The 21392-nt window shown below is 36.7% G+C and overlaps 3 protein-coding genes across 11 annotated transcripts; all 3 read left to right on the forward strand.

The window, feature by feature from the left end:
• Window positions 1–10843: 10843 nt before the first annotated feature.
• LOC111878560 (phosphatidylinositol N-acetylglucosaminyltransferase subunit P) lies at window positions 10844–12520 on the forward strand. Of its 2 annotated transcripts, none has more exons than XM_023875077.3 (5): window positions 10844–11008; window positions 11386–11681; window positions 11792–11864; window positions 11980–12098; window positions 12251–12520. In XM_023875077.3, exons 2-5 carry the CDS (start codon window positions 11492–11494, stop codon window positions 12373–12375), a joined length of 507 nt encoding a protein of 168 aa, XP_023730845.1. In that variant the 5' UTR covers window positions 10844–11008; window positions 11386–11491; the 3' UTR covers window positions 12376–12520. The 2 variants fall into 2 exon arrangements, with proteins under 2 accessions (XP_023730845.1, XP_023730846.1); XM_023875078.3 differs by having other exon boundaries at window positions 11423–11681.
• Window positions 12521–13695: 1175 nt separating this feature from the next.
• On the forward strand, window positions 13696–15710 carry LOC111878547 (F-box/kelch-repeat protein SKIP4). Of its 3 annotated transcripts, none has more exons than XM_023875064.1 (3): window positions 13696–13895; window positions 14418–14921; window positions 14990–15710. In XM_023875064.1, the coding sequence occupies exons 1-3, from the start codon at window positions 13711–13713 to the stop codon at window positions 15588–15590; spliced, it is 1290 nt and encodes a 429-aa protein (XP_023730832.1). In that variant the 5' UTR covers window positions 13696–13710; the 3' UTR covers window positions 15591–15710. The 3 variants fall into 3 exon arrangements, with proteins under 3 accessions (XP_023730832.1, XP_023730834.1, XP_023730833.1); XM_023875066.2 differs by having other exon boundaries at window positions 13754–13890; XM_023875065.2 differs by lacking the exon at window positions 13696–13895 and adding an exon at window positions 14141–14166.
• Window positions 15711–16717: 1007 nt separating this feature from the next.
• Window positions 16718–21111, forward strand: LOC111878533 (integrin-linked protein kinase 1). Of its 6 annotated transcripts, none has more exons than XM_042901841.2 (13): window positions 16718–16861; window positions 16947–17028; window positions 18214–18453; window positions 18573–18656; window positions 18738–18818; window positions 18917–19014; window positions 19110–19230; window positions 19354–19433; window positions 19509–19571; window positions 19702–19814; window positions 19899–19984; window positions 20239–20357; window positions 20780–21111. In XM_042901841.2, the coding sequence occupies exons 1-13, from the start codon at window positions 16815–16817 to the stop codon at window positions 20916–20918; spliced, it is 1353 nt and encodes a 450-aa protein (XP_042757775.1). In that variant the 5' UTR covers window positions 16718–16814; the 3' UTR covers window positions 20919–21111. The 6 variants fall into 6 exon arrangements, with proteins under 6 accessions (XP_042757775.1, XP_042757777.1, XP_042757771.1 ...); XM_042901843.2 differs by having other exon boundaries at window positions 16719–16861; window positions 16947–17033; XM_042901837.2 differs by having other exon boundaries at window positions 16759–17028.
• The last annotated feature ends 281 nt before the right edge of the window (window positions 21112–21392 follow it).

The raw sequence follows: 21392 nt of genomic DNA on the forward strand, positions 1-21392 counted from the left end.
GAGGGCACATTTGTCCTTTCCAACCTTGAGAAGCTCAGTAATTCTCTTCTCATAAGGAGCAAATCCAGCAACCTCTCTGATAAGGTTTCATGAAGTGTGATATTTTGCTTGTTTTCTATATATAATTCAAAGAAGCACAGCCATTAATTAACCAAAAGAAACTCAACACGATTTAGATATCAAAATTAGCCGATAGAGTCGATATAAAGAACGTCGAAAACGGAACTCGTATGTGAAAGATATGAATTTCTGAAGTTCGGGGCGCGAACCCCAAAGTTGTGTCAGAGACCACGACATGAAAACAGTATTCACGACGTGAATTGGCTTCTAGAGCCTTCTTGAGCCTGACGGAGCAAGTGGACAGATGACGAACGCAATGACCTATGCATGACCAAGCCCACAACGTGAAAAAAGGGTTCACGACGTGAAAATCAAAAAATTAGCCCTATAAATAGAAATCGAAGGCAGTCGGTTTTGGTTGCTAATTTCTCAACCTCTCTCACTCCTGATACCCTCTCTAGCCCTCTTAAAGTACCCCCGAAGCCCCGGTATCATCCTGACACCTAAAGCGAGTCCCGAAGCCCCGAATATCCCAAGGAGAAAAGAGTTTCAAAGCCGAAGCTCTGCCCACGAGAAGCTCGGTGTGTGAAGATACCCCGGTTTCATTGAAGAATACTACTTTACAAGTCGTAATGCTGTCCGAGCATCGTCTAATCAGGTGAGTGTGTAGTTACTTTCTTCTAACACATAGATATGAAGTATTTGCTATGAAATACGTGTTATGTGTTTATATATTGTTTGTTTATTTGAGATGGATGTTGGATGAATGTTTTATACATGTTTGTATATTATTTAAAATATATATGTAATTTATATCTACAAATATGTTGGGTAGAACATGGGTAGATGAAATAGTTGGTGTGTGATGAAAGATAAGTTTAAGGATGAGACGTAAGATGATATAGATCATGAGATGAGGGTGACAGGTGAAAAATGAGTGAAACCTTTACCCAAACGATGGCCCCATCATTCAGTAGAGTAGGGATGACAACCACGGACGATTCTTGACAGTCCAGTGGAATGCCGGCAGATTCATAACTTGTAGGTGTTGTGAACGATGTGTTCACCAGTGTACTCTAAAAACCCTGGCAGCTATAGATTTAGTGCCTTATATAAATACAATGGTAGCTATGGATTTAGTACTGTGTAGATGAACCTCGGGCAGCAATGGACTTTGTACCAATTCCTTAGGTCAATCCTTAGGAATGAATGAAGGAAGGATAGTTGATTCTTAGGGTAAAACCTTAAGAAATAAAGAATATAATTGGGATGGGTAATTGGGTTGATTGTTTGATGATTAAATATAATAATTATATTATTGTGGGTTGAAAACCCTATATGCTCATCAGGCTCCCAAGCCTGACCCACTCAGTTTTCTTTGTATCATAGGTAGTGACACAAGAGCATAAGTTGGTTGACATGACGAGAGATTTTGGATGATAGACCAGTATTTATAAATAACTGTTATAAGGTCTATTTTATACTGTTTATGCTTTTGGTATGTATTGGAACATGAGATCCCGAGATTTTATTATTTAATGAAAAGTACATTCTCTTTGATAAATGTTTTGATAAAGTTTTATCATATCTTGTTTGGGAACAAATTCTGCAACTGTTTTCTTTAAACGGTTACTCTGATTTATAAAACAAAGCATAAACAAATCGGTCTTTTCTGGCTGAGAAAAAAGGGGATGTCACACTTGGTATCAGAGCATTGGTTTAAGCGAACTAGGAATTTGTAGGATTTCTAGACTTAAACTTAGAATGCTAAGCGATGATTGTGATATGAGTGTCTATCATATTTTAGACACGAGCACTGGTATATTTTAGGAAAGATGCCCAAAATGCTTTTATGTGCTAAATGCTATATGTTGCCATATATGGAATTGTTTGTTCGGATCTATGGTCTGTTGCCGACCAGATCTGGAAACCTTATGTGTTTAGGATTCTAAGCGTACGACTACGGTATTAAAACTAGCATGTAAACATTTCGGAGTGATAAGGATGATTTGAATATATATCGTGAATAAGGATGTAAAATCACCTTATTCGGTGTATAGATCAAAAATGGCAAGAACCAGGAGTGAACTACTGTCGCCAATCCCGACGACCAACTGACCCCGAGCTGGAATACAACCTGATCCTGGGTCACAAACCTGCTCAATCCTTCGAGCTCGTAAACTGAAAGGGCACAACCCTTGCCCTAAAAGACGACATCCCAATCCTATCAATTAACCATTCCAATTCCAGCTGAACGTAATCAATACTCCTTTCCGGAGTCCCCGCGACTCACATTCCAGCCTCGAGCAAACCCCCGAAGCTTCAAATCTAGAACTCATGTGCTAGACTCTCTCGCTTAACCTGCGGAATGTAACAAGTACAGAACATCTCCCTAATCCCAAGTAACTGCAGCCCTCTACTCATCAAAATATGTCCCAATAACAAGTCCCGAAACTGGAAAGCTCGACCAGCTCCTCCCCCTGCCGTCGATACAATCGTTGAAGTTGTTGCGGCAGCTGTCCCAGCAACGGCTGCATGGTGCCGACAAATACTCAACCATGGCGGTCTTAATAGACCGAAACATTTGCGGAAACTATCCCTAGATAACCTTGATCACCTCCTCCGGATGATCTCACTGGCACGGTCCTCTGACAATGCTGGCCTATCCTGGCTGCCAACTCCCGACCCTAACCTGGATCCGATCTCAAGACGTCTCATGACCACCATCCTGGTAAAACACCAGAAGGATCACTGATAACCCATATAGAGACAGGGAACCAACTCCCAAGCCAACCCTAGGGGTTGTGACTTCCTTGGTACGCATATGGGTCATGTGCTTTCAGTAGTATGGGCCCCTACTACCTTCCACACCTACCCATATTTGTCTCAAGTATTACCAAAACGCCCTAACTGAATACACAACATGGAGAGCGCTCAATCCTCACTCCTAGAGGAGTACTAAATATCTCATAACTGGCCTCCCGGCCTCACACAACCCACCCATCCATGAAACTTCCACCAACCCTGCAGCACAAGTGTATGCTAGCCATACATAACACTGGACCCTATAGACTTTCGAATATCCAATCCTACCCTAAGCTCCCAATCAAACAAGAACAGAACATAAGGCCAAATCAAACATTCTTAGGATATAAGATCTTAGTTATGTGTAACCGTGATGCATACACTAAGCAACTACAGTAACGATGTCAATCTCATATAAAGGAGACCCTAGGCTAGCAGGCGTCATGTAATCAGGCAATTTTATCATGCAATTCCTGAAGGTCCCTAGCCTAGTACTAACATGTTGTTCTAACATATCTCATACTCAAATAACTTGTATGGTATTTTGAGGTCTACTTACTGGCTCCGGCTGATCGTACACCCTGCATCCTCCTTTGCTTATTTTGAAAACCCTTTTGAAAAATCATTTTGAAAATCCTTTCCTTGATTTGAGACTGGAGTTACACGAGTGTTCCTCCAATTCACTCAAACCAAGGCTCTGATACCAACTTGTAACACCCAAAAATTCAAGCCAATTTAAAACATTTTAAACAACCCAAAAACCATTAGTTATTACAAACTTGTTTTCAAAATGTATAATATCAGAGTATCCTAGAAACATAGTCATAAAAAGTGAGGAGATGTACGATCACGCCTTTGCCTTGCCACGATCCCGGGATGTACCTGAAACAATAAACTGAAACTGTAAGCCCGAAAGCTTAGTGGGTTACCCCCAAAATACTGATACACATACAGTCCACATAACCATGTCAACAACATCATAACATAACAACTGAACAGAACAACACGTAACGGGTCCACAGCTTTACAAACTGGAATACCCTTGGGCCTACAGTGTGAGCCTGGAATGCCTACCAAGCCCTCAGCTCACATCTGGATTGCCACCGAGCCCTCAGTACGAGTCTGGAATGCCTACCGGGCCCTCAGCTCGTATCTGGATTGTCACCGAGCCCTCAGTACGAGTCTGGAATGCCTACCGGGACCTCAGCTCGTATCTGGATTGCTCCCGAGTCCTCAGTATGATTATATGGGATGCCTACCGAGCCCTCAACTCATATCTGGAATACTCTGGGGTTTGTTGGCTACCGCACGGAGCAGTACAACCTCAACCCATCCCACATAACATATAACATAACTACTGAGCATGCAATAATCATATAACATCACAGGTAGTCCTACAGGTCTACCTAACTGACATAACCACAAGCATGCAACACTAACTCATACTCAACATCTAACACTACTAGGATAACATATCCAATGGGCCGGCCTTGGTGCCTTAGACCCCTTAGTATAGTGAAGATAACTCACCTGGCGCACTGCTGAAGTCCCACAGGCAAAACTCCAGTTGCTGGTTGACAGATTCCCAAGCTATCAGCATCAAACAACACCCAATTAATAATTGGGTTCCAAGCCCAAGGTCCAACTCACACTCCAAAGGCCCAATAGTCAACCAATGGGCCAAAGCCCAACATATGGCCCAATTTTCCAAATTGGGCCCAGACCTCTACATGGTCTTTCCTTAAGTCCCGTTCAAGTATTCTAGTCCAAACTATTTGTATTCCCATGGACCAATATCACATAATCATAAAGGCCCAGTTATGGCCCATCTATGGCCTAATTTTCCAAATTGGGCCCAAGACTCTCACATGGGCCTTATCCTAAAACCCATACAATTATTTAGTCCATTTACTTATTCTTGAAAGGCCCATTAATAGTCCAATCACCAAAACCCAAAAAGGAAGGCCCAACTTAAGGCCCAAGTGGAATTAGGGTTTCCACATGAAATGACAATTAGGGTACTTAACCCATTAAGGCTTAATCCATTAAGGACTTAATCCACTAAGTCCAATATTGCTTATATTAATCTTTGCCAATGATTATTATTTAATATTTCAAACTATTAAATAATTCTCGTGTGTGTCCCGATTAATTCTCAAAATTAGGGGTTTATTGGCATTAGGGTTTTCTAAACCCTAATTAGTGTTTCCAACCCAAATACTAGCCCATTTATCAATTTGTTGGGCTTTTAGGTCGATTAGTGCTTTATTGGGCCAATTAGGGTCCATTAGACCCATTAGAGTTTCACTAAGCCAGTTAATGACATGCTTGGGATTTTAGGTCAATTAAGCTTCATTGGGCCCATTAGAGCTTACAAGGCCCGTTAGGGTTTTAGTCCCTTTTCCAAACACCCCAAACTAGTTACTATCCAACAAGGCACACCGCCACCTGACACGGCGGCCGGTGGTGGTAGGAGGCGGCAGCCACCACCCTAAGGTGGTGGTTTTCAATTTCTTTACTCCAATTTTTTTACAGTTACAATGAAATCACAAATAGACACACACACACACTACACTAATTAAACACACACAACCACTTTAAGGTGGTCGGCGGCGACAGATGGTGGCAGCCACCACCCTACAGTGGTGGCTGTGGTGGTTTCTTCCGATCTCCGGTGGCCTCATCCCATCACAGTACACGGACACACATTTCCTGCCTATAAAATAAATCCAACACCCATTGAGGTGGGTGGCAAAGGCAGCAACACAAGAAAGCTAGCAGCGGCGGCGACCATGGAGGCGGATGGCGTTGAATGAAACAACCGGCAGAAGTAGCATAATCGGCGACAGCTTATGGCGAGACAACCGCATAGAGACGACGACTACATCAAACTCCAAAAGCAGTCAGTTCAACCGCCCCTCCCACGACCACCCTATCAGTCTAACTCTCGTCTTTTTCCGGCGAAGAGAGTGGTGGTTGTGGCGCGTTGGCATAAAGAAGAAGGAGAACTCGTCTTTGTCGTTGGCAGTGCAACAACGGTGGTGAGGTTGTCTTCGACGGCGACAATGGTCGATCGTGATTTGCGTCCTCGAGTTCGCCGGTGACCGGAGCAGAGAAAACTCACACTAAGGCGCGAAGATGGCAACTGCGAAGGTGAAGAAGAGGGTGACGGCTGGGAATAGTGAAATAGGGTTAGCGTTTGCAGTGGTATTATGCTTAAATACCCGGATCCTTTAAGATTTATCCCATAATCACGTAAATGGCCCCTTCTTCCATTATTCTTTCCAAATAAGGTCCAAAATTTACCTTTTAAACCCAGCCTCTTGAGATTCTTTACAAATTAAGTCTTATACTTACCAATAGCCCTTTACCCTTCTAAATCTTTTCAAATGAAGTCCCAAAAGTTACCATTTAGCCCCTGTCTTCATAAATATTTACAAAACTAATCCGCAACTTACACTTTTAACCCCCGACTTCTAACATCCGATAATCATTACTTGCTTTTGGACTATAATAATATAAAATAATAATTATTTTTTTTTTCAAGGTTCCGAGTTTATTATTTAATTACTCTATTTAAAACGGGATGTTACAGATAAAGTCTAGAGTGCTGAATTGGTGGAAGCTACTAGTGGGTTCGATGCCAAAGGGAGAAGCTAGCAAGATGTCTTGGGAAGATTTTGTGGTGCAACTAAAGATACAATACTACTCTGAGTAGGATCTTCTAGAAATCAACAATGATTTCCAGAATCTAAAGAAGAGAAGATTGAGCATCACCGAGTACGCTACTAGTTTTACGGAGAAGATGAAGCTTGTTCCCTACCTACTTCCAACGGAACTTTCCAAGGTCAACAAGTTTGCCAATGGATTACCAGCGGACTTTGGTCCAATGGTCAAGCAAGCAACCACTTTGATAGCCGCCATCTAGGCAGCCAAGAATGTGGAGACCCAAATAAGGGAAAAGGGTCTGGAGAAAGCTGAAGTTGGCGAGAAGAGGAAGCTTGAAGGATCCTCAAGACCTGATGGTAAGGGAAAGTTCGCAAAGTCTAACCTGGATGACCATAGGTATGGAGCCAAGTGGTGTGAAAAGTGCAGAAAGAAGCACTTTAGAACATGCAATGAAGAAGTAACCTATTACAAATGTGGAAGGATCAGCCACTATTCCACGAATTGTACACATAATGATAAGGTATGCTACGGATGCGGAGGAAAGGGGCACACGTCTAGAGATTGCCCAAAGAAAAATGGGGCAACAAGGCTAGAGGCACCACCAAAGCCAATGGCATTCCACATGATCTTCGACGAAGCAAACAATAACGCGGGGAATCAGGAATAAGTATTTCATATCCAAAGATCAAATTATGAAGTAACAATGTGAATAGTAACTTATGGTGTAGCCTATTAAAGGCATAGTATATGGTGAACTTGAACTTTTGTGTAATGGTTTCAAGAATTAATATAAACCCTGGTTTTGTTATCTGACGTATTGAATGACACCTATCAGAAGATATAAAAGGTGGTATCTTACCTTTAGTTTATGTCTGATAAAATAACAGTATGTTTAAAGGAGTACGGTACGTCTGAAGTACACCTTCGATTGGCAGGATGATGGAACGATTGGTCTAATTTTTGAAGTTGTCCCATCGTTTGGAATTTCCATCACCAACCGAGTTGAATTAGAATTAATGATTGAAGATACGCATGGAAGAAGTCCTAGTAGAGTCTAGGAAATTTTGTATGATTAATTGGATACATTCGTATGTGTTAAATTGTTTTGTGATTTTAGGACTTGGGGACTACGAGATAATACTTGGGACGAGTATGAGTAGGTGTGAATAGTAGTAAAGATCTATACTACTGGAAGCACAAGACTCACGCTTGGATCAGGGAAAGTCATAAGGTTACCAAGAAGCTAGTGATTGATTCTGTTTTTATTCAAGTATGTCGTTACCATTGTTTCGGTAATGACTAATGAGGTAATTGTTATTCCGACCCTAGTGGTCATATCAAATTGAGTCTGACTACGATGAGTTTGTTACGTGGTTCAAAGAACCAAGTTCGATGTAGCATCTGACTTAAGCCGGAAGATTGAAATCAAAGCGATCAATTATATCGCACTCGTTGTTAAAGAAGTTACTAGCTAGAAATGCTACATGCTAAAATGTGATCATATCACATTAGAATATGAAGGAAAGTATATTCCATTTTAGAATTTGACTCTAAGAGGCTTGAGTCTAAGCGTTGCATCATACGATGAAAGGCCATTAGAACATGACCCATCGATATGTTACAATAGATAAAGGAAAGTACTTATCCTAAGAAGAAGAAGAAGAAAGAGTCCTCAATAAGGATTTATTTTGTAACTCAAAGGTTACGAATGAAATTCCAACATAGTACGAAGAACAGGTGCAAGATTCAGCATCACGGTTATTACTTAGGATGGAAAGATAACGTATGGAATCATTATACAAGCCCTATTTTCGTTGATGATTCTGGGACATAATCATCCTAAGGGGGAGATAATTGTAACACATGTAAATCCGGGCTAGTCAATTTAGAGACGATAAGCATCAAAAGTGATTTTTTGATGGAAGATTATTTATAAAGGAGTAATGTTAACTAAATTTTAGTATATGTTACAAGGGTTCCGTACATATAAAGAACTCTGAAATCCGAGTTATAACGAAGAAGTTATGACCTGTCGAAGTTTCGCGACAGAACCGACACGACACAACGCGACGTAAATAGTGAATTTATGATGAAGTGATTTTTTAGCCAGAACAATCTAAACGAGAATCGGTGATCTCGTCGATAGTAGTTCAACAATAAAAAGACAGACGAAAACAGACGTCAAATGAAGAAGTTATGAGTTTATAACGGAGTTTTCCTGTCCCGGCCTACTAAAAATAAATATAATAAAAATTAAAGTCAAATTAGCCGACAGAGTCTAAATGAGAGTTGTAGAGCATAATCTCACCTACACGTCGATATAAAGAACATCAAAAACGGAACTTGTATGCGAAAGATATGAATTTCTGAAGTTCGGGGCACGAACCCCAAAGTTGTGTCAGAGACCATGACATGAAAACAATATTCACGACGTGAACTGACTTCTGGAGCCTTCTTGAGCCTGACGGAGCAAGTGGACAGATGACGAACGCAATGACCTATGCCTGACCAAGCCCACGACGTGTAAAAAGGGTTCACGACGTGAAAATCGAAAAATCAGCCCTATAAATAGAAATCGAAGGCAGCCGGTTTTGGTTGCTAATTTCTCAACCTCTCTCACTCCCGATACCCTCTCTAGCCCTCTTTAAAGTACCCCTGAAGCCCCGGTATCATCCCGACACCCGAAGCGAGTCCTGAAGCCCCGAAGATCCCGAGGAGAAAAGAGTTTCAAAGCTGAAGCTCTACCTACGAGAAGCTCGGTGTGTGAAGATACCCCGGTTTCATTGAAGCATACTACTTTACAAGTCGTAGTGCTGTCCGAGCATTGTCTAATCAGGTGAGTGTGTAGTTAATTTCTTCTAACACATAGATATGAAGTATTTGCTATGAAATACGTGTTATGTGTGTGTGTATATATATATATATATATATATATATATATATATATATATATATATATATATATATATATATATTTGAGATGGATGTTGGATGAATGTTTTATACAGGTTTGTATATGATTTAAACTATATATGTAATTTATATCTACAAATATGTTGGGTAGAACATTGATAGATGAAATAGTTGGTGTGTGATGAAAGATGAGTTTGAGGATGAGACGTAAGATGATATAGATCATGAGATGAGAGTGACAGGTGAAAAATGAGTGAAACCTTTACCCAAACGATGGCCCCATCATTCAGTAGAGTATGGATGACAACCACGGACGATTCTTGACAGTCCAGTGGAATGTTGGTAAGTTCATAACTTGTAGGTGTTGTGAACGATGTGTTCACCGGTGTACTCTAAAAACCGTGGCAGCTATAGATTTAGTGTCTTATATAAATACAATGGTAGCTATGGATTTAGTACTGTGTAGATGAACCTTGGTAGATATGGATTTAGTATTGTGTAGATGAACCTTGGTAGTTATGGATTTAGTATTGTGTAGATGAACCTTGGTAGCTATGGATTTAGTATTGTGTAGATGAACCTTGGTAGCTATGAATTTAGTACTGTGTAGATGAACCTCGGGCAACAATGGACTTTGTGTCAGTTCATTAGGTCAATCCTTAGGAATGAATGAAGGAAGGATAGTTGATTCTTAGGGTAAAACCTTAAGAAATAAAGAATATAATTGGGATGGGTAATTGGGTTGATTGTTTGATGATTAAATATAATAATTATATTATTGTGGGTTGAAAACCCTATATGCTCACCAGGCTCCCAAGCCTGACCCACTCAGTTTTCTTTGTATCACAGGTAGTGACACAAGAGCATAAGTTGGTTGACATGACGAGAGATTTTGGATGATAGACCAGTATTTATAAATAACTGTTATAAGGTCTATTTTATACTGTTTATGCTTTTGGTATGTATCGGAACATGACATCCCGAGATTTTATTATTTAATGAAAAGTACATTCTCTTTGAGAAATGTTTTATTAAAGTTTTATCATATCTTGTTTGGTAACAAATTCTGTTTTCTGTAAAAAATTACTCTGATTTATAATACCAAACATAAATAAATCGGTTTTTTCTGACAAGATGTAACAGTTTCCATTGAAACACGCATGAACTCGAGCAATGAATGCAAGGTTAAGCCATTGTTAGAGAAAAAACCGTATAATTTCTTCCCTCCGGCTGTCGCGTTTTACCGATGCGGCTGAGGAAAAATGAAACCCATAATTCAAGTTTCATATGTGAGGTTGGACCTTTTATTATAGTGGACTCTTCTTAATGGGCCATTGCTCTATTCATGGGCCTTTTAAGAATCATCTATTCACAGTCCAATTGATTATCGAGTATCGAACTACCGAAGGAACTCAAAAATCAAGATCAACATCTGAACTCACTGCTATTCCAAATTGCAATTTAACGATCGATCGCCAACAACGTATCCATCGTCTTCGACGACGAATCTCGTCGAGAACTCTCTATTGCTGGCGTCGTTACTTTCCCAAACTCTAGAATGGCAAGTCTCCATCTCTCAATATCTATTAATTTTGCTTAGCAAAAGCCCTATCCTAATCCAAGTAATTAGTTGTTACTATTATTAACACAATCGTTCATTCATTTTACTTAACTTTAGTCTCGAATCTTATTTGGTAAAGGTATAGCAGTTTTTTATGCGAATTGATGTTGCTTTGGAGATTTTAAGTAGGAGAAAGCTTTGAATTTCTAAAGATATTATGAACACTTTGTTATCTAATATGTAATTGTTCTAGAATCTCTAAATTGTATGCGTACTCCACGAGTTTTTATTATAATTCCAGCCTACTTATCACTGATTACAAAGTAATCCAATTAAGTAGAAGAAGGCTTTGAATTTCTTTGATATCGATGTTCCAGCATTCTTATTGAAATTTGTGCATACACGATGTTTCAGAGTTTTTCACTTGGAGTCGTGGAGTAATGAGTATTTGGTATTTGTGACTGACGAGTAGAAAAGGCAATAATGGAAGATCAACGTTCTTTCAATAGCCCTAGAAGGACTCTTAGTTATTCTAGAAACAGGGGAACAACTTTCTCTGTTTTTGAAGCAGACAACAAAAGGGCTTCAGGTGTTGGTGTTTCAGGAGACCATGGTCCTAACCCTTCTGAAGTTTATGGGTTTGTAGGAGCCATTTCAACTGTTGTTGCCACAGGTATTATTCCTTCTTTTACACTTTTTACTAAATCTTTTCTCAAAGTTTTGGTTAGGTTTCATTTTGTGTTCAGAGGATCCTAATATTATATTGCTTTGTTGTTCCAACAGTTATTTTCATGGTATGGGCATATGTTCCTGATCCTTGGTTACATTCCATTGGTATCTTCTACTATCCTAGCAAGTAAGTAAGTGTGCATTGGATAAATGATGTTACATTTTCTTTTTTACATAAAACTTATTATGAAACTTTGTATAATTAATGTGCTTCTTTTTTTTTATTTATTTAAACTTTTCAGGTACTGGGCATTGGCACTTCCTGCTTATGCCATGGTGATCATTGCAACAATCTTCATATTCTACATCGGCCTCAACTTTATGGCAACTCCACCTCCATCATCATTCAACTCAATATTCGGTGAGTTAATCTCCCATAAGGCTTCTTATCTATGCAACCATGTTTCACGTGTTCTCAATTTATGCAACAAAGTGGTCTTTAGATGAAATATTTTGTGTCAGTTTCTTAAATTGATAAAAGAAAGTATAATTTTGTAAGTATATTTATGACAGATGAAAACAGCAGAGAACCAGTGTGTTGTGATCCTGTGTTGGAGGAAGATGATCGACCCATTGAGCCTTACTCTGATATTGGAATTGATCAGATCAATGAACTCATGTTCAAAGACTGGAGATAATAGTTACCAAAAAGATAAGATGATTGATTGTTCTCAAATGTATGCAATTATAATTCTTGAATTTCTAGTAGTATTTGTATTTGAAGGCTCGCAGATGGTAATTTTCATCATACATGTCATTGATTGCCCATATTTTTACACTTTATATGATTAGTTTATGGAGAATTTGAATATAATTTTTTAAGCGACATTGCAGGCATAATAAATAGGTAATTTTACTTATACATCAACGAAAACTTCTCATTACAACTTTTATTGTTACATTTGTATTGTGTTAAGTTTAACTACATATTTTGATTTTTGATGACAAGTAATAAATATAATATAGAAAGAGCTAACCACGAAAGTGACCAACTATTCAAAAATATCACAAATAATTGTATTTTCAAAATGATTCATAAATGACAATCAATTTAATAATGTGATGATGGAAAAAAGATTGAATTTGATTGCCAGTTATTATACCCTTTGCTGTGGTTTATGAATTCATGTACCCTTTGTCTTAAATTATGGATTTATACCCTTGTGCTTTGTGATTTTGAAGATGTACGAGTTTATACATTTGTATATATATTGAGTGTTCATTTGTCTACTGTTTATAAGACAAATCATGGGGCTGTACTCACTTGGCTTCTTAAAATCTTACCCATTATGTTGACATTCCTTTTTAGGTTAATAGCTGTTTGTAGAAGCTTAGAAGATTATGAGGCTATTTGACATTTAGAAGAGGATTAGTTGTGTATGAAATACTATTTTTATTTGAACCGTTATTTTAATGTCTACGATACATTCACGCATGTTTTTCTGAACTAGATTTGAAGTTAAATTTTGGATCGTATTCCACACTTAAATTTGAAGTTATTTATTATTTTGATGATTGAAATTTTGGGACTGTTTTTTCCTGTAAAATTTAGAACTCTAGAGATATTTTGAAATTATTTAATAAAGGTTATTTAAAAGTTTAAATGAGAAAAAAATAATAATATTGAGAATTGTTTTAAAATAATAATATGATATGATGTTTCAAAGGTGGTGGGATCCATTTGTTTAAATAATAATATTAATTTACTCTAATTGTTTTGAAAGTTTAAATCAGAAAAAAATAATAAGATTGATAATTGTTTTAAAAGTTTAAATGAGAAAATAACTTTCTAAGGAAATATTCATTTCAGGTACGAAAACCTCGATAAAAAGACATCACAAGAACAATCCGAAAAAAAAAAAAAAAAAAAAAAAAAAAAAAAAAAAAAAAAGTTAAAGGACGAAAGACATATTAAACTATATGACAGGACGATTCGTGTAATTTATTCAAAAGTACAACACCCTAAATATCTTATGGCTTGTGTCATTCTCACCCCACAGGAATGTATAACTCAAAAAGTGACCCTAACGTACCAATACTCATGGATCCGTTTTCATTTTTACATAATCAGAAAAGGGATCAGGGTTCCGAAAAACTCGATTTTGGAAGAATCAATCCGAATTGATCAGTTCCAAGTCAACGCGCACCTGATTGTAAGGTTTTGCTTTCTAATCTCTATCTCATTTTGATATAATTTGTTCATATCCACCTGCGATTCGTGTTTTTGTAACCTAGGACTTAATCTGATCTAGATACTCTTTGCATTTCACTGATCGTAAATTGGAACATATGCCTTTGGTTAAAAGACGTTTCTCATTCAATTGATGCAGATATTATGCCCCAATGGATGAAATTTAAGGTTATATCACCACGAAACGAATAAATTTTGATAGGACACGCAAATGTGTCGTTCCAATTATGCAGTTATGGTACTTGATGTTATCTCAAAATCGGTGTAATCTAATGATTTTGAAATGGACAGGAATTTTGTTGTTGCAAAACTTTTTCTGCTCTTGAAGCAAATTGATTCAATTTGTATGATGTAAATTGAATGAAATTCCATAAGTAAAATACAAAAAAGTTATGTGTTATATAGAATTGATCTATATAAACAAACTTGGCTGTGACCAAGTTAGGCTTCAAATTGATCAATGATCTAGACATTCATTGTATTTTACAGGGATTTAAATTGTTGCAAGGATATGGAACTTTTAGAAAGGGAATCAGAGGGATCAAATCAAACTGTTTCTACACAATCATCATTGATCAATGGTCTCCCAGATGACATTGCTCTAACCTGTTTAGCAAGAATTCCTCGTAGATATCATTCCCTTCTCAAATGTGTCTCAAGAACATGGCGTGATTTGGTTTGCAGTAAACAATGGCAATCCTATCGTGAAAAGCATAATTTGACTGAAACTTGGATTTATGCATTGTGTAAAGACAAAATGGAACAACTTTGTTGTTATGTATTAGACCCAAACTTACCCAAAAAAGGTTGGAAGCGTATCCCTGATCTTCCACCTCATTGTTTGAAAAGAAAAGGCGTAGGATTTGAAGTTTTGGGGAAAAATATTTACTTTTTGGGTGGATGTGGTTGGATTGAAGATGCTACAGATGAAGTTTACTCATATGATGCTAGCAGGAATGCATGGACAGAAGCTTCTCCTTTGTCAACTGCAAGGTATTATTTTCATAGCAATTTACTTGTAAATATTTCTTTATCAATAAAAGCGACACACTTTTATTCAGGTGTTATTTTGCTTGTGAATCAATGGATGACAAAATGTATGCAATTGGTGGACTCGGGTCAAAATCAAGCGACCCACATTCATGGGACACATTCGATTCCAACACAAACACATGGACATCTCACATGGATCCCAACGTTGTTCCCGAAATAGAAGATTCTGTAATCCTAAACGGAAAAATCTATATAAAATGCGGCTCTTCTGCTGTGTCTTCACATGTTTATGCAGTGGTGTATGATCCATTAAATGGCACGTGGCAGCATGCAGATTCTGACATGGTGTGTGGGTGGCGGGGCCCAGCTATTGTAGTGGAGGACACGCTGTATGTGTTGGATCAGAGTTCAGGGACTAGAGTGATGACGTGGCGGAAAGATAGGAGGGAGTGGGAAGCTTTTGGGAGGCTGTCGGCTGTACTTACCAGACCACCTTGTCGGGTTGTTGGAATTGGTAAGAAGATATTTGTGGTCGGAAAGGGGCTGAGCACGGTGGTTTTTGATGTGGATAAGGCGGCGAATGTGGATGGGGTTTTGGTTACTACTTCTGTTCCTAAATTGCCGGCGTCTGATGATGATGTAATTAGCTGCAAGTCTCTTTCTTTATGATCTTTTTATTTTTTTCTCGTTGTATGAATTTAATTGAAGTTAAATGTTTATTTTAATTAATTGGTACATGTCTTTATAATCAATACAAAAAGAACGGAGAAAGATGACCATGTTGCATTATTATGGATTTTTCAAACCGTTGATCAAAGTCGGAGAGATGCTTTTACATGAGGAAGTAGATGCTTGCTAAAATATTTTATCGGATTCACCTATAACTGAATGTCTTTTTTTAATAAGCATTTTTAGGTAATTATTATTACTATCAAATGATGCCTACAATGACAAATAATTTAAGATTAAGCGGTTTAGTTTAGGATAACGAATTAGTTATATTTGATAAAAGATAAATTTACAAAAATAGTCATTTACACTAATGATATTACAAAAATAGCCAAAAAAAAATTGAAATTACAAAAATAGCCAACGATTTCACAGATGGAGATGCCCCATCTGCGAAATGAGCTTCTCATCTGCGAAAGTACAAGCACCTAAAGCACAGTTGTGCTTTAGGTGCTTGTACTTTCGCAGGTGGTTTTAATTTTTTTTTTTTAATATTTTTGTTGTATATATAGGGGTAATTTCGCAGATGGAATAGGTCCATCTGCGAAATACTCTCACTCTATCTGCGAAATCGTGGTATTTTTTGTATAATTTTTTTTTAATTTTTTTTTAAGTTTGACTATGAAATGAATTGGTTTGACTACGAAATCATGTTGCTATATAAAAAGTTTTGCAGAAATTATACAATAATTATAATTTCATAGTCAAACTTAAAAAAAAAAAAAATTATACAAAAAATACCACGATTTCGCAGATAGAGTGAGAGTATTTCGCAGATGGACCTATTCCATCTGCGAAATTACCCCTATATAAAAAAAAAAATTAAAACCACCTGCGAAAGTACAAGCACCTAAAGCACATTCGCAGATGAGAAGCTCATTTCGCAGATGGGGCATCTCCATCTGCGAAATCGTTGGCTATTTTTATAATGACATTAGTGTAAATGGCTATTTTTGTCATTTTCTTTTGATAAAATTATCATTTAATATTATCCATGTACATGATAAATTTTAACAAAAAAAATTAATAAAATAGAATTTTAATTTAACTATTCCACACGCCAAGTTCGTAGAATAAAGTCGAATTGCGTCAAAATTCTCCCCCAAATTTCCCACCAAAATATCAATTTCATTTGCTCGTGAGAATGTTCCCCACCAATCAACCATGGCGAAACACACTATGTTTTTCTTCTTACCCTTTTCCATTTCTTGGTAAATCAGTATTTTATTTGTTCTTATTTGTCTATTCCTTAATCTCATCGGCCATAAAATTATGTGTGTTTATAAATCTTGATAGCAAATCGTCACACATTTTCGTTCCAAACTTCAACAACAGAATCTTGGAACCAGAGTTGCCATGGATGCTTCATCATCACCTAGTTATGTGAGTTATTATTGTTTTAATTTGATTTTAGTATCTATCAACTTATGATATGTCTTTTGTGTATATAAGCGATTGAACCTGTAAAAAGTGTGTTCTAGTGAAAATTTGGTAAAGATATGATCTGGGTATTGTAAGATGCATTTTATTTCCTATGTCATCAAGCTTTGAGATAAAGTTTGAATCTTGTGGTGAAGCATTTCATTTTTTTGGATCCCAAATGATATGTTTAAATAATTTATTTGTTTGAAGCATTTAATCAGATTGTCAATCTCTATTTTACATAATTCAAGACAGCATTTTTGCTTTTATCCATTTCTACATTCTATTTTTTTAGGATTCCTGATGGTTACTCATTTGACCAATTAAAGTCAAAACAAGTCCATAATATTGACTTTTGGTTAATTTTTAAATGCCGTATATGTTTCAAGAAAGGTTTAATTCTACAAGATTATGCAAACCTACAATTTGTGCAAGGTGGGAGATTTAGGGGAAAATATGACTTCGATTTTTGTTGTAATGCATTTTACTACCTCCATTGTTGAGCTCTGAGAAAAAGATTGCATATCCAAAAATGACATGTTTTTATTAATAAAACTTGAAGTTTAAATGAGTTTTCTTAGCAATATTTATTGCAAAATTGAAAGTAATAAGTTTCTTTTTCTCTATATATAAATTTACATCTCTATTGATCGATCCTAATTGTGACAAATTTGACCCACAAAAAGTCATAACATGTCTCCACCTATAATGTTTCCATCAAGTTTTGAATTTTTCTTCTCTCTTATAAAATGTGTACAAATTAAAGTAGATGATACTAGTTTCTACGTATAATTTGTGCAAAACTTAGATCATCACATGTTACAATGATTTTGATATTTTACAATGGACTAAAGTTGCATTCATTTGTGTATTAAAGAATCATACTTTAATTTCAATCAATTACAACAATGTACTTTCCTAAAACTGAAAAATCTTATTGAGATAGGTACTTTAAAAGATGTACCTAATAATAGCAGTGAAAATTTCCTTGTATTTGGATAGCATTACTATAATTGGGTAGTTTTTTCAAAGCATGATGCTATAACAGAAAGAAATCAAAGTAGGATGCTACAATAAGCAAATCAATGAAAGTACATTGCTATTTTTTTCCATAGGTTTGATGAATTTCATATTCCTGTAGGAGCAAATGCAAGTGCAAAAGTCGGACTCAGATGGGCCATATCGCCTTCTATATTGTTCGGGTAAAGGCAACAAATGGGGTGTGATGCAAGAGCTTGAAAAAGGAGTAGAACCAAATGTAGGAGATTATGATAGAAGAACAGCACTTCACTTAGCTGCTTGTGAAGGATGCACCGAAATCATTCTCTTACTTCTTGAAAAAGGAGCCGATGTCAACTCTACTGACCGTTGGGGTCGCACGGTAAGTTTTATATTTTTAATATGTATCAGTCTGATACACAGTGTGCCTAATACATCTCTGTATCAGGCACACTGTTAAAATTCACGGTTGTTTCAAGGTTTGTTGCTTTTGGTTTGCAGCCACTTTCGGATGCACGTAGCTTAGGTCACTTGGAAATATGTAAAATCCTCGAGGCACATGGAGGACTTGATCCAGTAATCTATGTTTGACACTCCTCATGCCGAACCTATTACTTTTACAAATTCAATATTAATTCATTTGACATAAAGTATATTTTGGTATAGGTTGGACTCGATTCCCAAACTCCATGTTACCAAATTCATTACACAGAAGTTCGCATGAAGGAATCAATTCTTATTGGCGAAGTAAATACTTTATATTTTATAAGAAAAAAAATAAAATCTTGAAGCAATCTTTATTAAAGGAACTTCATAACCCGCGTGTCAACCATGTCATATGACAGCAGGGTGCGTATGGTGAAGTTTATAAAGTAAAATGGCGTGGCACAGAAGTCGCTGCTAAAACAATCCGGTCTTCAATTGCATCAAGCGAAACTGTGAGGTGAGCTTTGACCAAACAAAAGTCAAACCTAGTACTTTTCGAATCGAGAATTTAGTCCGTTTGAGTTTGACCCTCGAAAGTCAAACATGTTACAGGAAAGCGTTTTTGAAAGAACTGGAGTTATGGCAAACATTGCGACACCCAAACATAGTGCAGTTTCTTGGTGTCTTGAAAGACTCGGATCGCTTGATTTTCCTAACTGAGTATTTAAAAAATGTTAGTCTTTTTGGTTTTAACTTTTTGTTTATGATGTGTATTTGTATTAGTACCCTTTTCAGTTCTTTTCTTTTATATATGGGCTTTGATAGTTCTTTAATACGAGTATTTGGAATTTTGTAGGGAAGTTTGTATGACATTCTAAAGAAGAAAGGAAGACTTGATTCATTGACTGCTGTCTCTTATGCTTTGGATATTGCAAGGTATTTCATTTCATCTTCAATGTTATCATCAAGCTTTTGAAGAATTTATATGAAAACTTGAGTTACATTGTGCAGGGGTATGAATTATCTTCATCACCATAAACCTCATGCTATAATACACAGGGATTTAACCCCAAGGTATATATGTAATGTATGCGTTCATTGTTGTTATGAAAAACAAGGGAGGTCAAAATCAAATAATGGGTCAAGATTCTTTTTTCAAGTTTTAGACTTTCCGAAATGAAATGATGATTTCTTCATATTTTAGAAATGTATTGCAAGATGAAGCTGGGCGTCTTAAAGTGACAGACTTTGGGTTGAGCAAAATTGCACAGGAGAAAGATGTTTATGGTTACAAAATGACTGGAGGAACTGGATCATGTATCAAAATCTACCACTTTTATTACAATAATAGCAATAATAAAGTTTCTTGAAATCCTATTGATTTTATGATCTTTTTTTTAGATCGGTATATGGCTCCTGAAGTATATCGGCGAGAATCTTATGGCAAGAGTGTTGATGTTTTCTCGTTTGCTTTGATTGTTCATGAAGTAAGTCCTACCTATCACTTCTCATATAGCTTTTGACTTTTATGGTCAAACTAATTCAAGATTTGGTGTGAGTTTTTGTTACTTAAACAATAAAGTTGAAATCATCTGGAAATGACTAATAGTCGGAAATGATTTTGAATCTTCAAACACAAAATTAATCAATGATACATTTGAACAACTTTTTAGCTTTTGTTATGTGACTTGAAAACTTAAAAATGTTCAAATTAAAATGTTGCATGGATATGTGGGATTAGATGTTTCAAGGAGGACCATCAAATAGAGAAGAACCACCCGAGCATGTGGCGGATAAACGAGCATATGAGGACTCGAGGCCGCCTTTATCTTCATATTTGTATCCGGAGCCCGTAAGGATGTAAGCTACTTACTCTGTTAAGTCGATCTTTCTGTATTTGTAAATATATAGCTTACCAGATTAAGTCATGTTTCCTTATTAAATTAATAACATATACTAAATATTCATATGAGGAAGCCAAAAGTCGTGATTCGTCCCTCCCTTTTGAAATTGAATTATTTGGCTTTTTAAGGTCAAACAAAGTTTATAAACTTAAAAGTTTGATATGAATCTTTAAAATGTTTGTGTATTTGGATAAATAGATTAAACACCCATAACAAGTATAGCAATAGAACGATGTTAGTGCTGAATTCCTAACAAAAATCTTGTCATATATGAACTTGAAAGTTATAGATTTGACTTATTAAGTCAAAAGTATATATCTTGAAAAGAATACTTGACTATTTCTAATCTATGTTTTTTTTATTTTTAAATGGGGACAGGCTTCTTAAAAGATGTTGGCACCGGAATCCTGACGCGAGGCCAAAGTTTGAAGACATAATAACAGAACTGGAGAAGATTTTGGAGAATGAAGAAAGTAAGGTGGGCATTAGGTTTTGCTCTTGCTTTGTCATCGTATGAAAGCTGAGTTGTTACTTTTGTATGCAGTATATATGCGTACTTTTGTATGTTCTTCATGTCAGTTTATTGCGTTGGTATATATTATGATATGTTACGTGTAATATGATGTGGACTATGAGAATATGAGATGCATTAGTTCATCTAACTAGATGACTTTTGCTTGTATTTATAAATAAAGTTGTTTTTTTTAATATATTTTTTAAATCCATAGCTACCAATAGGGCTGTGGATGGGTCGGTTTGGGTCGGTTTTGGACCCCAACCCAACCCAACCCGTAAATGATCGGTTTCTGGTTTTCAGAACCCAATAGGGTCGGTTCGGTTTCTCGGTTTTTGATACCGGTTTGGGCGGTTTCTCGGTTTCTTGGGTTCAACCCATACACTTACGGTTTCTGGGTTTAAACCCATGGGTTTTGGGTTTGAACCCATTTTCCAGAAATGTAACAATTAGTTAAATAATTAAAAAAACACCTAA

Source organism: Lactuca sativa, chromosome 4 (assembly GCF_002870075.4).
Source record: "Lactuca sativa cultivar Salinas chromosome 4, Lsat_Salinas_v11, whole genome shotgun sequence".
Classification (NCBI taxonomy): domain Eukaryota; kingdom Viridiplantae; phylum Streptophyta; class Magnoliopsida; order Asterales; family Asteraceae; genus Lactuca; species Lactuca sativa.

Excerpts from the sequence above, each read along its gene's own strand:
- LOC111878533 (XM_042901837.2), top strand. The coding sequence starts at position 16,795 with ATGTTCCCCACCAATCAACCATGGCGAAACACACTATGTTTTTCTTCT. Across the intron at positions 19,985-20,238 it reads TTGCTTTGATTGTTCATGAA|ATGTTTCAAGGAGGACCATC; the intron begins GTAAGTCCTACC and ends ATGTGGGATTAG. Across the intron at positions 20,358-20,779 it reads TATCCGGAGCCCGTAAGGAT|GCTTCTTAAAAGATGTTGGC; the intron begins GTAAGCTACTTA and ends AAATGGGGACAG.
- LOC111878560 (XM_023875077.3), top strand. The coding sequence starts at position 11,492 with ATGGAAGATCAACGTTCTTTCAATAGCCCTAGAAGGACTCTTAGTTAT. Across the intron at positions 11,682-11,791 it reads TTCAACTGTTGTTGCCACAG|TTATTTTCATGGTATGGGCA; the intron begins GTATTATTCCTT and ends TTGTTCCAACAG. Across the intron at positions 11,865-11,979 it reads ATCTTCTACTATCCTAGCAA|GTACTGGGCATTGGCACTTC; the intron begins GTAAGTAAGTGT and ends TAAACTTTTCAG.
- LOC111878547 (XM_023875064.1), top strand. The coding sequence starts at position 13,711 with ATGGCTTGTGTCATTCTCACCCCACAGGAATGTATAACTCAAAAAGTG. Across the intron at positions 13,896-14,417 it reads AACGCGCACCTGATTGTAAG|GGATTTAAATTGTTGCAAGG; the intron begins GTTTTGCTTTCT and ends TGTATTTTACAG. Across the intron at positions 14,922-14,989 it reads TCTCCTTTGTCAACTGCAAG|GTGTTATTTTGCTTGTGAAT; the intron begins GTATTATTTTCA and ends ACTTTTATTCAG.